Below are 17,209 nucleotides of genomic sequence, written 5' to 3'. Positions count from 1 at the left end.
CTGACAAGATGCCGCAGTAGGTGAAGGTACCTGCTGCTAACCCTGATAACTAAATTCCATCTCTGGAACCCAGGTGGTTGAAGAACTGGCCTCTGCAAGTTGTTCTCTAACCTACACATATACATACTAAACAAATGTAATGAAAAAAATCTAAAGAAATAATGAAAACCTGTGACCTGGGCCAGGTGGGGAAATTAAGTGGAGTTCATGCTTTTCAGCTCCAGCCTAATGTCTTCCCCCTCCTATTCCCCAAACCACCTACATAACAGACAAAAGAAAGACTGACGTTTTATTTGGATATTAAAAGCCAAGGCACAGGACTGAGAAAATGCAAATGGGCCCAAGAAGAATGGGAAGGATAGAGCAACTTGTTCCACTCTGGGACTGCTTCATGACTAGCTTTGAGGAGGCAGGTGTGGTTACTGACTGCCCGGGAGGGTCTCCCCACAGGCTGCATGTGGGGGATAGTGTTCTGCAATGCATGGGAAGGAGAGGCAGAATTTCTCTGCCCTGCTCTCTGTCTCCCACAGCGCATTAGTGAGTTTTTGCCCAATTGAGCATCAGCTCCCCATGAGGATCAGTTGTGCGGTCACACGGAATTCCAGATGCCATGTTTCATGGTGGGATGTTCCATCCAAGTCTGATAGGAAGAGACAGGAACTCTAGGTGTGTAAATTGTCAAGGCCAGGGAGATTCTGACATACATATGACATGTCCAGGACCACTGTTTTTGTTTTCCAGACATAATAAAATCCATGACAGGGCCCAGAGCTTCATTCTGGTTTTACCACCACTTCCTAATCTTCCCATCTCCATCTGAACCTCCACCCACCCCAGAGATGAGCTGGTGCGAGGCAGGAAGATTCTGGGTTAGAGAAGTCAAAAGGAGAGGAAGGAGATGAGCCTAAAGCTCCTGGTCAGAAGCAAGAGGACCATCTGCCTGTCCAGTGTTGGCCTGAGGCTGTAGGGATTCTGGCATCCGCTGATGAGTCCTCTGGTGCTGCCTGAGATGGTCAGATCTCATGAACTGTCGGCCACACTTGTCACATCTATGTGGTCTATATTTGGTGTGGATCCGCATATGTCGTCCAAGCTCATCAGAGCGGAAGAAAGACCAGGTACAGCCTTCCCAGCTGCATTTGTAGGGCTTCTCGCCTAGTAGAGAGAAGAGAGCTGAAATTAAGTAAAAGAGGCTGAAAGATAGGAAGGAAGGGATCTGACTCTGAGGTAAGAGTGTTCAAAAGGGAAGAGATAGGAATGGGGGGTGCTGCAAAACCCATAGAAGGGCCTCTCCCCATCATCCTGGCACTTCATTCTAGATGGCAAGCTTGTGTGAACAGGAGTTTGGTTTCATTCTTGAAAGAGAAAAGGGCTAATTCCAAGCAATTACAAACCAGCAGTCCAACACAAATCAAAAAGTCCAAAGAGCCCGCCCAACCTCCACCCACCCAACACCTCATTCACCTGTGTGCTTGCGTTGGTGACTCACGAGGTGGGAGCGCTTGGTATAAGCTTTTCCACAGTTGTTGTACAGGCAGGAGAAAGGCCTCAAAACTGGGGATTCCCTTCTGGGTGCCCCTCCTGGAGCCCCTGAATTCTCTACACTCTGTGGAGCTGGTGCAGGCTGCTCACATAAGAAGGGGTCTTCCTGGCAGTCTGACTGGTTCAACAGTGAGTCCTGGGATTCTAAAGCCATCAGTGGCTGAAGCCCAGCTGGGGGCACCTCAGGGCCATAAGGATTTCTAGAGTGCAGCATCTGATCCATAGAGGGGAGGATAGCCTGGGCCTCAGTGGAAGACATACATGGTACCAATAACATTTCCTGTGTTAAAGAGGCTGTGGTAGAAGGTACTGTTGTGGGGCCAGAATCAGGCATTGTTGGGGCACTGCTGTGAGACATTGAGATACCAGTGGAAGCTGGGAGGCGGCTGCAGGGGATCAGATTCTCACTGAAGGTCATGGCCACTCCTAAGGTACCTGGTCTTCCTAAGGGTACCATGTGGGACCCACTGCCAATCATACTCCCTGGCTGAGGGGATGAGGCTCTCTGACAGTAAGTCTGGGAAGGGGTGGGAGTCACTTGGGAGGAATAGCTCACACTGTGCTCAGGTAGTGACATAATGATGAACTGTGACTCCCCTTCACCCACATTCTGCCTGGATGCCTCAGCAGATCCCAGATGGGACCTCAGTATCGCTGGAAAATGTCGAATGCTCAGTGGCTGATGCACTCCAGGGTTTCTGGAAGACAGAGGCATATCCAGCATTGGCAAATTCTCAGTCTCCTACAAAAGAAAGAGTCAGATTAGACTTAGCCCAGCTCCACTTCCTGTCACACTGCCTCTCCTCCCCACCCCCATGAGCAGGCCAATGATGAGCTGTAACCTGAGCTTTCCCACAAAGAGCACCAATGTCTCACTCTACATTCACCATGGAGCCTAAGGTGGCCCACTACTCCCAGCAATCCTCCTGCCTCAGCCTGCTGAATGCTGCGATCACAGGCCATGAGCCACCTACCGCAACTTAACAAATGGCACCCTCACCAATGGACCAAGTTGGTTTTGGTTAGGCGGCCCTGGTGATATTTGGAACATTTGGGGGTATAAGTGTTGTCCTGTCTTTGAGTACTGGTCTTTCTGTTGGCATTTTGGCTGGTTACTGAACTGACCATGTCTCTAATGACAACGTGAATATCAAGTTGCCACTGTTCACAGCTTCTTTCCTGGACACCATAATGAGTACAAGATTTAAGAGGACCAAGGTCAAGGAGATGGATCAGTGGATAAAGGACTTGCCAAGCAAACTGAATTCAAATTCAGAGAATGCACATAAAGCCAGGCATGGTAGGGCATGCCTCTGTAATTGCCATGCTTCTAGGGCAACACGGAAGGCAGAGACAGCAGAGTCCTCCAAAGCTCCAGGGCCAGCTAGCCTGGCAGAGGCATTGACAAACAACCCCAACCCCAAAAACAAGATGGAGAATGAGAACCAACACCAGAGATATTGTCCTCCGACCTCCACGAGTATGCCCACACACACATCATACACATAGAAAATTCCCAGCACCCACATGGTAGTTAACAACCATCTTTAACTCCAATTCCAGGGAATCTGACGCCATCTTCTGACCTCCACTGGTGCTTACAATACATGCAAGTAATAATATACACATAAAAGAGCACACAAATAAGTATAGCTTTATATATATATATATATATATGTGGAGGGGTTAGGGTGTGGCAAAGGCCTATAATCCCAGCATTCCAGAGGCAGAAATAGGAAGGTCAGAAGTTCAAGATCACCCCTTGGCTACACAGCAAGTTTGAGATCAACTTGGACTATAGAGATCTGTCTTAATCCCCCACAAATAAATAAATAATAAAGAGGTTAAGTACCTTATAAGTGAAAATAACATTGCCACCCTATTTTAAGATTTTTATTATTTTTATTTTATGTGTATGAGTGTATTGCCTGTACCCATGTTGTGCAATGCCCATCAAGGTCAGAAGAGGGCATCTTCCCCTGGAACTGGAGTTACGGACAGTTGTTAGCCACCATGTGAATACTGAGACTCAAACCCAGGTCCTCTGCAAGAGCAGCCAGTGCTCTTAATGGCTGAGCTATCGCTCCAACTCCCACCCTAATATTAAAACTACTTTGAGTTTTGTAATTTTTCTTGCATTTATTTAAGGGTTGCACACACAGATCAGAGAACAGTTGGCAACAGTTGGCAGGAGTCAATTCTTTCCTTATATTGTGTGGGTCACAGAACTTGCACTCAAGTTACCTTGTGTGCAGGCCAGCACCTTTCCTCAGAGCCATCTCACTGGAACTGTTTATATTATTTTTAGAGCAAACACTAACTTTGTCTAATTACACATGGTCTCATGAAAGGTGTGTAATGAAGTGTCATGCACGGATTTGTTTTGTCCATTTTATATGTGTTTTGTTTTTGTTATTGCTGTTTGTCAACACACCTGTAACCTAACAGAATTCTAATAAAATTTATAAATAAAAGATACTTTGCGGGGCTGGAGAGATGGCTCAGCAGTTAAGAGCACTGACTGCTCTTCCAGAAGACCCAGGTTCAATTCCCAGCACCCAGCATGGCAGCTACAAACCGTCCTTAACACCAGTTCCAGGGGAATCCGAAGCCCTCTTCTGTCCTCCACAGCATTGCAGGACAGGGGTGTACTCACAAACATGCAGGCAATACACTCATACACATAAAATATATTATTTCAAAAAAAGATACTTTGGGAGTCTGGAGAGATGGCTCAGTGGTTAAGAACACTGTTCTTGCAGAAGACCCAGGTTTGAATCCCAGCACCCATATGGCAGCTAACAACTGTCTGTAACTCCAGTTCCAGGGGATCCGACAGCCTCTTCTGTCTTCCATGGGCATCACACAACATGGGTGCACTTACCTACACACAAGCAATACACACATACACATAAAATAAAAATAAATTAAAAATTCTGGTAGGCACCTTAGTATTAAGGTCATCCTTAATTTCAAGAGATTGTCAACAAACAAAAAAAAAAAACCCAAACAAAACAAAATCTCCTTTCAATAAACTCTTAACACTACTTTAAACAAAACAAAAAAATGTTCTAGACCCTGGGTTTAAATCTCAGCACTGAAACAAAAATTCAAAGATTTCTTTTCTTTCTTTTTTTTTTTCTTTTTGAGACAGGGTCTCCCTGTAGCCCCAACTGTCCTGGAACTCACTATTACAGACCAGGCTAGCCTTGAACTCACAGAGATCTGCCTACCTCTTCCTCCCAAGTGCTGGGATTAAAGATGTGCACCACCACGCCTAGCTCTTTTAATTTATTTATTATTTTATATTTTATGTATATGCCTGCATGTATGTAAGTGCACCTGTGTAGTGCAATGCCCACAGAGGTTAAAAGAGGGTGTCACCATGTGGGTGACTGGGAATCAAACCTGGGTCCTCTGCAAGATCACTGAGCCATCTCTCCAGCCCCCAAAGTTTTTTTAAAGTCTCCTATGTGTAGAGATGTGCGAGTCACATGGGGCTATATGTGCCTGTAATCAGAGTTTACCACTAGCCTGGGCCAGCCAGGGCTGCAGAGTAATAGCCTCTCTCAAAAAATCACCACAAAAAAAAAAAAAAAAAAAAAAAAAAAACAAAAAACAAATCCTCCATCTGGCAAAACTATCCTTGGAAAATGTTTTTAAAAGCAGTACATCCTCAGATACACTGAAGTGGAGAGGTCTAGCTGCTTGACCTGTCTGGAAAGACACAGTAAGGGAAGTCCATCCTTCAGGCTAAAGTGAAAGCACAACAAAGCTGGCACCTCTGCAGCGCTGTCCAACATAATTTAAGAGACTTAAATAGTTGGGTGTGGTGGCCCACGTTTTTAATCCCAAGTACTAGGGAGGCAGAGGCAGGCAGATCTCTGTAAATTCAAGGCCAGCCTGGTCTACATAGCAAGTTCCAGGCCAGGCCAGCTGAAGCTATAGGGAGACCTTGTCTCAAAAAGACCAAAAAGATGGAACCAAGGAACGAAAGGGCAGAATTCAATCCCTCAGCAGTATACGTGTTAAACATAAAAAATCACACTTGCCAATCAAAAGACAGGTGGGCAGGGTGTGGTGGTGAACACCTGTCATCCTAGTATTCAAGAGGCTGAGGCTACCCTGGGCTACAAAAGTCAATAAACAAGAGCAGAAAAGGATTTTTTTTTTTTTTTTTTGGCCTTTTTTTTTGAGACAGGGTCTCCCTTTAGCCCCAGCTGTCCTGGAACTCACAGAGATCCTCCTGCCTCTGCCCCCCTCCCCCCCGCCACCCAGTCCTGGGATTAAAGGCGTGCACCACCTTTTTTTTTTTTTTTAAATTTTATGTGTATGTATGTATTGCCTGCGTGTTGTGCAATGCCCACGGAGGGGAGAAGAGGCTACGATCTCCTGGGACTGGAGTTATGGACAGTTGTTAACTGCCATGTGGGTGCTGGGATTCGAACCTGGGTCCTCTGCAAGAACAGCCAGTGTTCTTAACCACTGAGCCATCTCTCCAGACCCCAGAAAAGGATTCTTTAAAATGCATTCCATTTTATTTTATTTTGTTGTGACAGGAGGACAGCTGCAAACTGGAGTTGAATTTCAGGCCAATCAGGGCTATATCAAGACTTTGTCTCAAAAAAGCGACAACATGGGGCTAACAACCAGTTGTAACTCCAGATCCAGGGGCTGATGCCCTCTTCTGACGTCCAAGGGCACTGCACAACACAGGTGCACTTACATGCAGGCAAAACACTCATACACATAAAATAAAAAATAATAAAAATAAAAATATGGGGTTGGAGATGGCTCAGTGGTTAAGCGCACTGACTGCTCTTGCAGAGGACCCAGGTTCAATTCCCAGCACCCACATGGTGGCTACAAACCATCCTTAACTCCAGTTCCAGGGGATTCAGCACCTTCTTCTGACCTCCTTGCTCATTGCATGCATGACACCAAGTGTATTTACAGGCAGGCAACATACTCATACACATAAAATATTTAAAAATAAAAATGAAAATAAGTAAATAAATAAATGAAAACCCCACACCCTGCATGCAAGCAACCCTGATTAAACTGAACGGGTTTAAGAAAAGAAAGTAGAACCTCACATGGTGGTGCCTGGTCCCAGCACTGGGGAGGCAGAGGCAGGCAGATCTCTGTGAGTTCAAGGCCACCCTGATCTACACAGTGAGTTCCAGGTCAGCTGGGGCTACAAGGAGACCCGTGTCTCAAAAATCCAATAACAATAATAATAAAAGAAACTTTAAAGGACTTTGAATGAACTAATCTGCTTTGTTTGCCGTTATGTGCTCAGTTAATGGAAATCTCCCTTCACTCAGCAACCAACATAAAACAAGTAGACATGTGCCAGACTCTGGATAGAAGATGAGTATTGTTTCAGGGTGGGGGTGGGGGACAGTCAGTCTCTTTCACCTCCCTCAGGAATGGCCATCTCTTTCCAGGCTTTCACAGGCAAACTTGTGTAAGCTCACCTTCACCCCCACTTCACTTCACTTATTGCTCCCCCAAATAGGCTCTGACCCCCCATTTCTTCAGAGCCAGCTTCTGTTTTGGTTTGGTTTTAAATTAAAGGCGTACACCACCAAGCCCAGAGTCAGCTTTCGTACAGGTCATTAATGACCTTCATATCACTATAACCAAGCAACACTTCTTAGACCTTGCTGATCACTCAGGTGTTCCTCAGAGGTGAGACAGGCTCCCTTGACACTACATTCTCCTAGCCCTTCTCCTTCCGGTCGGTCTCTGGCCACTTCTTACCCCACACTTCCAGGGGTTCTTTCTCATGCTAATAGACCATTTCTATCTATGCTTCATTGTTTTTAAATTTACAGCTCCAGGGAAGACCACCCACCCTCCTTCTCCTGGGCCTTTCAAGCTGCCTACTCCTCAGGTCCATTTGGAGAGCCCACAGGCACTTCAAATGGCCTGTATCCAAAAGTCAGACAGCCACCCCTCCCCCAAACCCTGTTAATCTTCCTTTTCATCCTTGTCCCAGAAAATCTCACTACTCTTTACACTCAATCCTGCCAGTCAGAAGTCAGCAAATCCTTGAAAGACTCCTCATCACCTAGATCCAAGTAGTTATTCCTACTTGGATCCACAGGGGCCTGGCTCCAGGACTCCTATCCACTGACATTCCCAAGTCCCTTGGATAAACTGGTGTCATGTTTGCACGTAGCCCATATCTGTATACCTTACAACACCTCTGGACTATTTATATATACAATACAATGCAGGAGCTATGTACTTATTATACTGCATTTCTGTAGGCAATATAGCAAGAAAAAGAAATTGAATCAGCAGATGTGGAAACTCTGACACAGATGCAATCACCAGTTCTGACTCTGTTCCTAGACATCTCCAGGGTCTGGAAAGATGGCTCAGTGGTTAAGAGCACTGGCTGCTCTTGCAGAGGACCCCAATCCAAATCCCAGCATCCACATGGTGGCTAAAACCCATCCTTAACTCCAGTTGCAGGGGATCCGACACCTTCTTCTGGCCTCCATGGGCACTGCATGACACAGGTGCGGTTATGCAACACTCATACAGATAAAATAAAAATAAATTTACTCACACAGATTATCACAATGAATCATTTGGTTTTTTAAATTTATTAAATGGTGAGTCCAATGCCCTTGGCATCTAGAAGAGGGTGCCAGTGCTTTTAACAGCATGTGACATCTCTCAAGCCCCCAAAATAGCTTTCTAATTACTGCCTTGAAGTAAGCACCTCCATTCCCTAGGGTACCCCTTTTTTGGGGGGGGTTGGAATAGAGCCTTTAAAATTATATTTAGGGGCCAGAGAGAGGGTTTGGTGGTTAAGAGAACTGGCTGCTCTTTTTTTTTTTTTTTTTTTGTCTTTGAGACAGGGTCTGGCTGTCATGGAACTCACTATGTAGTAGCAGGCTGGCCTCGAACTCACAAAGATCTGCCTGCCTCTGCCTCCCAAGTGCTGGGATTAAAGGCACGCGCCACCATGCCCGGCTACTGGCTGCTCTTGTAGAGGACCTGGATTAGGTTCCTAGCACCCACATTGGAGCTAACAATCAGTCCGTAACTCCAGTTCCAGGGGATCGGATGCCTCCTTAATACCTCCTCAGGCTTTTCATTACACGGGTGCACTAACAAACATACATACAGGTGCACTAACATACATACAGGCACTACACTCATACACATAAATTTTTTATTAAAAAATTAAAACATTTTATTGCTGTTATTATCACTGGGTGTGGTAGCACATGCCTTTAATTCCATCTCTTGGGAGGCAGATCTCTGTGAGTTTGAGACCAGCCTGGTCTACAGGGAGAGATCCAGGCCAGCTATCTCTCTAGCCCCCTAGAGACCCTTGTCTTAAAAAAAAAAAAAAATGTTGTAGCCGGGTGTGGTGGTGCACGCCTTTAAACCCAGCACTCCGGAGGCAGAGGCAGGTGGATCTCTGTGAGATTAAGTCCAGCCTGGTCTCCACAGCAAGTTCCAGGTCAGCTGAGGTTACAAGGAGACCCTGTCTCAAAAAGACCCCCCCCAAAAAAAGTGTGTGTGATAGCAGAGGTCAGAGGGCAACTTCATTGAGTCAGTTCTTTCCCGCCTCCTTCACATGGGTTGCCAGGCATATGTGGCAAGCACGTTTACCCAGTAAGTCATCTCTTAGGCCCTAAGATACTCTTGGTAGCCCAGCTTAGTCTCAGGCCTGAAGCTCATTAGGTAGCTACATTTGACCTTGAGCCCCCTGCCTCTACTTCCCAAAAGCTGGGATTCAAAGCATTTGCCACACACCCAGCTTGGTGTACATGTTAAGATGTCAGTCATTGTGACAGATCATGTTTAAACTCATCAAGGCTGCCTACTGTTCTAAGAGTTGCCAGCTCCATCCAGGAATGACCTCATGGCTCCCTACTTCCCCTTGTATAGTACCAATTTCCAATTCACTCTTGATCCCGGTCTCAGAGCCCATCTTCAGTTTCTTCAAAGTCCAAGCACAACTGCCTCAGGTCTCAGGACCAGAACCCTCCAACTTAGCAATTCTCTCATCTCAGACCTAACCTCCACTCACCTCAGATCCAGCACCCCTGCCATTTGCTACCATGACTCTACATACTTCGATAGTAATTTGTTAGTTCCAATCAGTCCACTAATTACTTATTTAAAAAATGTTATTGGCTGGGACTGTACCTCAGTGGTAGAGCACCTGCCTAGCATTCGGGAGGCTTTGGGTTCACTTCCCACCATAAGAATAACTCACCTTTGTAAACGGCACAGTCTGGTAAGGGGCTTCAATCAGTTTTTCCTCCCAGCTCTTCCCTGCCGACTTCCTAACCTGGTTTTGCTGCCCAGGGTACACAAGTCCCTTTCTCCAAAGCTGCCTAGAACACTTCCACCTTCACCTCCCACATAGGCTCTAATACCTGATGATACTAATTGAATAAACAACAGGTTTCTTGTCCTGCCCACCTCGCTTGGCCTCGTGCCCGCTCTCCTGTGCTCCATTTGCCCTCCCCGCACCATCCCGCAGCCCCCTGGGGCGGACCCCAGACTCACCAGAGGAGACTGGTGCCCAGCCTGCCACTGGCTCAGCTGCTTGTCTTCCCTCTCCATGTCGGCAGGGGATCAGGTGCACAGTGGGATGACGGGGGATCCAGGCCCACGTCAGACCGGAGGGGAGGCTGGCCGCGTGGTGCCGTCACAAGATGGTGTCCCAGCACCACTACGCCACAATCACACAACCGCCACGCTACTTAACACCTACCACTGGGAGGAGTCAAGGCATCCTGGCCCCACCCCCAGGAGCGGCCACACCCAGCCCTCCTCCAGCCCTCCTCCAGCCCCTTAGCAGGCCAAGGAGTCACTCGAGGGACCTCTGACCTTTACCACGTCTCAAAGTCATTGTGTCTGTCTCTCTCTACCTACACCCTCAAACCTTCAGTTTCAGCAACTGTTTGACCCAAGGGCTGTTGGGGACACAGCACCCGGAGACTCCAGACGAGCAAGCCTTCGTGCCCTCGGGTGTTCCGGACACCATCCCTCCAGACCAAAGCCCTAGGGAAGGGTCGGTGGTTTCTGCTCAGGCGGGGCACCTCTGTTCTCTCTCCAAAAGATGCTCCACCACACAATTTAGGCATTCCCTAATATTGACTATACCCAGTGTGTGAGTATTGGGGTTTTTGGGAACTGGAGATAAAATGGTAAATTTCTTGCACTCAAGGGATTTCCAACTTAAATGGACACCAAGAAATGAATAATAAACAAAAGATTTTTAAAGAAATAATAAAGTTAGTAAAATGCTTTTGAATCTAGGCATAGTGGGTCACACCTGTGCTTGCCAGGGCCAAGGCAGGAAGATTCTGAGTGCAGGGCCAGCCTGAGTTACATAGAGCACCCTGCCTAGCATTCGGGAGGCTTTGGGTTCACACCCACCATAAAAATAACTTACCATTGTAAACAAGAAGACTCTGTCCCCTGAAAAACAACAACATAAAACACAGAACCTGGGACAGGTTGGTGCGTGCACACACACACAGACACACACAAAATGCAGGATGAGGCTGGGTGTGATAACCCTCGCCCTTAATCCCATCACTTGGGAGGCAGAGGCAGGCAGATCTCTGAGTTGAAGCCAGTCTACAGAGCAAGTTTCAGGCCAGCTCTAGCTACAAATGAGACCTTCTCTCAAGAAAGAAAAAGGAAGGAGAGAGAAATGAGAGAGAGAGAGAGAGAGAGAGAGAGAGAGAGAGAGAGAGAGATGCAGGATGAATAAAGAGCACCCTTGGCCAGTGAGGGGCTCTAAGATAACAGGATAGACACACTGTAGCTCTTCCCTATCACAGGGCCCACCAGAAGAGGGTCACTGTGCACAGGTGAATTCATTTTTATACACATTGTCCTGAGATTGCCTATGGGGTATTTAAGTGGGGATTCCAGGATTGGATACATGGGTTAGAAGATTAGGAAGCAAAGTCTGGGTTGGAGCCATAGATTTCAGGCTTGAATGAGATCACCAAGGATTCGAATGCGGGGAAGAAGCTAAGAACATATCCTCAGGTACCTAGCCCAGTGCTTGGCACTGGGAAAGAAGTAGTGACTCCTAGTCAGAGGAACAAGAAGATAGGATACAATCTTTTTTTTTTTTTTAATTTTATGTGCATGCATGTATTGCCTGCATGTAGGTAAGTGCACCTGTGTTGTGCAATGCCCCCGGAGGACAGAAGAGGCTGTTGGATCCCCTGGAACTGGAGTTACGGACAGCTGTTAGCTGCCATGTGGGTACTAGGATTCAAACCCAGGTCTTCTGCAAGAACAGCCAGTGTTCTTAACCACTGAGTCATCTCTCCAGCCCCAGGATACAATCTTTTACTCCAAGCCCAGGCTTTCCTCACCAAGTCCATTCTTAAATGATACAACATTCTAAATCATGGGATTTGATCCTCAGGAGTAAAAAGATACTAAATAATGTAAGCTTGCCAGGCGTGGTGGCTCACACCTTTAATCCCAGCACTTGGGAGGCAGAGGCAGGTGGATCTTTGTGAGTTTGAGGCCAGCCTGGTCTACATAATGAGTTCCAGGACAGCTGGGGCTACAAGGAGACCCTGTCTCAAAAAGACAAAAAAAAAAAAAACAGAAAACAACAACAAAAAAAAACTAAATAATGTAAAATCAAAGAAAAAAGCAAGTTACAAAGGAATTCATGCCACATGATGCCATTTATGAAGTTTTAAAACATGCAAATTAATACTAGATATTTGTGAATATATGCAACATATTTACTAAAGATATATATTCAAGGAATGACAAATGCCTCTTTTAAGATAGTAAGATAAGAAAATATTGAAATCATGTGCCCAATTAAATTGAAGTATAATTCTAATGTTTTTTTAAGACAAGTCTCACTATGTAACCTTGGTTGGAACTCAGTAGACCAGGCTAGCCTTGATCTCACAGAAATCCACCTGCCTCAGTCTCCAGAGTGCTGGGATTAAAGGTGTGTGCCACCACCCAATTCGGATTATTTGTCAGATCAAATCACTTAAACCTTTTTATTTTTATTGTTTTAAATCACTTAAATTTTTTTTGTGCCCTTTGGGAAGAAGAAAAGTCCTTTGTAACCTAGGCTGTGTTATGGCTCTGCCTCACTGTCTAGGGAGTGAGCTGGGAAAATGTAGTTTAGGAGATAATAAACCTTAAATCTTATTGTGGGTGTGTGGGATATTCTCTGGCTTCCTGAGTATCAACAAATCAGATTATAAAGACTTCAATTCAAGGACCTTTGTTTTGATTGGCTTATGGAGACTAATGAAAGCTTACATAAATCCAATTTTGTCCGAACACCCAGAAAACAGCTAAATTTCTAATATTTTAAATGGGATAAACAAAACAAAACAAAAACCTTTCTTGTAGAATCTGCCAGCTCAGATGTTGGGGTTTGTTTGTTTGGTTGGTTGGTTGGTAGTTTTTTTCTCTTTTGAGATCATCTCACTCCATACCTCAGGCTGTCCTTGAACTCACTCGGAAACCCAGGTTGACCAGGAACTTATTCTAGCTGAGTCTGAACGTGAGGTTCCTGAATATGGGGATTACGGGAGTAGGCCACCATGCCCAGCTTTCACTTACACTCTTGAATAATTTTTGTACTGTTTTCTACCCCAGAGTTCTAATTTTTTAAACATTTTTTGTGTGCATGGCTTTTTGAGAGAGTCCCCCTGTAGCTACAGTCGGCCTGTAACTCACTGTGTAGATCAGGCTGACCTCACTCTCACAAAGATCAGCTTTCCAAGTGCTGTGACTAAAGGTGTGTGCCACCATGTCCAGCTTTATTTTTTTAATATTTTATTATTTTTATGTTTGTGTGTATTACCTGCATGTATATAAGTGGCACCATGTCATACAATGCCTTCAGAGATCAGAAGAGGGTGTCAAATCCCCGGGAACTGAAGTTACAGATGGTTATTAGCCACTATGTGGGTGCTGGGAACCAAACCCGGGTCCTCTGCAAGAACAGCCAGTCTCTTAACTGCTGAGCCATCTCTCCAACCCCAATTATTGTCTGTTGTTTAAATAGTTCATTTAGTCCAGGCTAGCCTTGAACTTTCTATTTCACCAAGGCTGGCCCTGAACTCCTGATCCTTCTGCTTCTACCTCCTGAGTGCTTGGATCATAGGTATGTACCACTATGCCTAGTGTCCTGGTTAGTTTTTATTGTCAACTTGACATAAGCTAGAGTTGCCTGGAAATGGGAACCTCAATTGAAGAATTACCTTCATCCAATTCGCCTGTGAGAGATTGTCTTTATTGATAATTGATGTGGGAGGGCCTAGCCCATTGTGATTGGCACTATCCCTAGGCAGGTGGGCCTGGGCTGTATAAGAAAACTAGCTGAAGCTGATGCTCTAGGCTGACTAGACCTCAGTGGTTGAACTTGCACTGAGGGACATCTGGAGACACTATCCTGACATGATGGGCCTTAAAACAAATGACAGAATGTATGAGTTCCAGTTGGAGAGAGGTCTATGAGGGGGTCGATGGGGATGAGGGTATAAAGATGATTAAGATGTTATGTATGAAATGCACAAAAAGTCAATTAAAAAAAGATTTTTTTTTTTTTTTTTTTGGTCTTTTTGAGACAGGGTCTCCCTGTAGCCACAGCTGTCCTGGATTCACCATGGAGACCAGGCTGGCCTCGAACTCCCAGAGATCTGCCTGCCTCTGCCTCCCAAGAGTGCTGTCAATAAAAATATTTTTAAATAAATGAAAAGAAAACAAGCTGAGGGGCTGGAGGGCTGGTTCAGAGTTAAGAGTTCTTGCTGCTTTTGCAGAGGACCTGGGTTCAGTTCCCAGTGCCCATAACTCAAGTTCCAGGGGATCTGACACCCTCTTCTGGCCTCCACAGGTACTGCATGCATGTGGTCCACTTACATACAGTCGTTCAAAACACTCATACATATAAAATAAAAATTTCAAAAATAGTAAAAAAAAAAAATAATAATAACAAAAGAGCCAGACATGGTGGTATACATCTTTAATCCCAACACTCCAACACTCAAGAGGCAGAGGTAGAACTCTGGTCTACATGACAAGTTCCAGGCCAGCTGGGGCTATGGGGAGAACCTATCTCAAAAAATTTTGAAAAAGAGCTAGCTGAGTATGAGCCGGTAAGTGAGGCAGTGAAGAGCATTAGTCCATGGCTTATGCTCTAAGTTCTTGTCTTGAATTCCTGCCTTGACTCCCCTCAGTGACGGGCTATTACCCAGAAGTATAAGCCAAATTTACCCTTTCCTCTCCAAGTTGCTTTCTGTCAGTGTGTTTTATCACAGTAACAGAGGAACAAACTAGAATTCAGTTTACACAGTGCTGAGAGCTGAACTTAGGGCATCCTGCATGCTAGGTAAGTACTCAACAGCTGAACAATCCCTCGGACAAGGTCTCAAGGTCTTATGATGTAGCTCAGACAGGCTGGAACTCACTATGTAGTGTGGACTGATTTCCAGCATATGATCTCCTGCCTGAGTCTTCTAAGTGCTGGGATTACAGGTGTAAACCACCATACTTGATTCATTTTATTTTATTTTATTTTATTTTATTTGGTCTTTTTGAGACAGGATCTCCCTATAGCTCCAGCTGGCCTGGAACTCACTATGTAGATCAGGCTGGCCTTGAACGCCCAGAGATCCACCTGCCGCTGCCTCCCAAGTGCTGGGATTAAAGGCATGCGCCACCATGCCTGCCTCATTTTATTTTATTATTTTATCTTTTGAGACAGGGTCTCACTACATAGCCTTGACTGGCCTGGAACTCAGTATGTAGACCAGCCTGCCTCAAACGCAGAGATTCACCTGCCTCCGCCTTCTTAGGGCTGGAATCAAAGGCATGCATCATCACTCTCAGTCACACCTGGTTCTTAAATACTTTTTATTAGGGTATGGAGTTGAGACAGGCTGAGTTTAGCCCAGTCTGGTCTCAAACTTGTATAACTGAAGCTTTCTTTGAACACATCCTCCTGCCTCAACCTACCAAATGCAGATGTGGGTGGGAGTTTTAGGGAATCTCTTGGCTCTTGAAGGATGAATTCAGCCCAGAGACATAGACCGTTTAAGTTCAAGTTTATTTAGCAGAGCAGCAGTTTAGTGAGTAAAGCTAAGCAGAACACTCAAAAGAGATTAAAGTGGGGGGGCTCCAGGAGGGGAGCAGCAGAGTAGATACTATGTTGTAGGTTTTAAAGAAATGCTTATGAGCATCTATGAGGTGATGTCATATTCATGTTAATCTGTGCCAAATCATGGCAGATTAGATCTTCCTTTTAGAATATTTCCTCCCGTGATCTCTATAAAAGGGTAGGGGTGTCAAAACCACAATTCAGGGAGCTGGAGAGATGACTCAGTAGTTAAGAGCAAGTACTGCCCTTCCAGAGAACCCAAGTAAGCACAGGTCCAGAGCATCCAATGGCCTCTTCTGGCTTCTACGGGCACCCGCATACACGTATAGCATATACTCATGCACATAAATAAGAATTTTTTTTAAAAACCCACAATATAAGTGATATCATAATGTCAGGAGAGATGGCTCAGTAGGTTACGAGCACTGGCTGCCCTTGCAGAGGACCCAGGTTCGGTTCCAAACAACCACGTAGTGACTAACAACTGTCCATAACTCCAGTTCCAGGGGGATCCAACACCCTCTTCTGACCTCTGTGGGCATGGTATCACATGGGTGCACTTACATACATGCAGGCAATGCATTCATACACCTAAAATAAAAATAATAAATAAATTTTTGTTATTTTTGAGGCAGGGTCTCCCTGTAACCCCAACTGTTCTGGTACTCACTACGTACAGCAGGCTAGCCTCGAACCCACAGAGGTCTGCCTGCCTCTGCCCCTTCTCCCCAGTGTTGGGATTAAAGGTATGTGCCACCATGCCCAGCAATAAATAGGTGTTTTTTTTTTTTTTTTTTGGTCTTTTTGAGACAGGGTCTCCCTGTAACTCCAGCTGTCCTGGAACTTACTATGTAGACCAGGCTGGCCTTGAACTCACAGAGATCCACCTGCTTCTGCCTCCCGAGTGCTGGGATTAAAGACATGCGCCACCACACCTGGCTAATAAATAAATCTTTTTTAAAATAATGTAGGGCCAGGGCTGGAGAGCTGGCTCAGAGGTTAAGAACACTGAATGTTCTTGCAAAAGACCCAGCACCCACATGGCAACTAACAACTGTCCGTAACTCCAGTTCTAGGGGATCCGACGCCCTCTTCTGACCTCCCTTGGCATTGCACAACACGGTGCACTTCCATACATGCAGGCAATACACACATACACATAAAATTAAAATAATAAATAAAATATTAAAAAAATAATGTAGGGCCTTTTGAGGATGCAAAGCCTTTGTTAGCGCACATGTGTGGGTGGGTGAATGATGTGCTGGTGAATGTCCTGATGCCTTACTTTCTGATATAGTAAGAAGGACTTAACTGTAGCTTTAAGGATGTTTAACTACAGAAGGGCAATCTGAGTCACTAGACAGTTTTCCTTCTTTACCTCATACTCAGCTACAAGCCCTTTTATCCCTTATCCCTAGTATTCCCTACCTAACATTCATTTTAACTCACATATTTGTTTTTACTGTATTACTAAGATTACAGGCATGTGCCACCTTCTTGAATACCATTGAAAGT

The 17,209-nt window shown here is 45.3% G+C and overlaps 1 protein-coding gene across 1 annotated transcript; it reads right to left on the bottom strand.

Moving 5' to 3' along the window:
* Positions 1 to 904: 904 nt before the first annotated feature.
* Klf17 (Kruppel like factor 17) lies at positions 905 to 10,146 on the bottom strand. Its single transcript, XM_008845417.1, has 3 exons — positions 10,090 to 10,146; positions 1,465 to 2,284; positions 905 to 1,155 (listed from the first exon to the last, which is right to left on the bottom strand). The coding sequence occupies exons 1-3, from the start codon at positions 10,144 to 10,146 to the stop codon at positions 905 to 907; spliced, it is 1,128 nt and encodes a 375-aa protein (XP_008843639.1).
* Positions 10,147 to 17,209: the final 7,063 nt, after the last annotated feature.

The sequence above is a fragment of the Nannospalax galili genome, unplaced genomic scaffold (genome assembly GCF_000622305.1).
Source record: "Nannospalax galili isolate Female #2095 unplaced genomic scaffold, S.galili_v1.0 scaffold1402, whole genome shotgun sequence".
Classification (NCBI taxonomy): Eukaryota; Metazoa; Chordata; class Mammalia; order Rodentia; family Spalacidae; genus Nannospalax; species Nannospalax galili.
The sequence above is the reverse complement of the archived record's forward strand: the minus strand, read 5'-3'. Positions and strand labels throughout refer to the sequence as shown.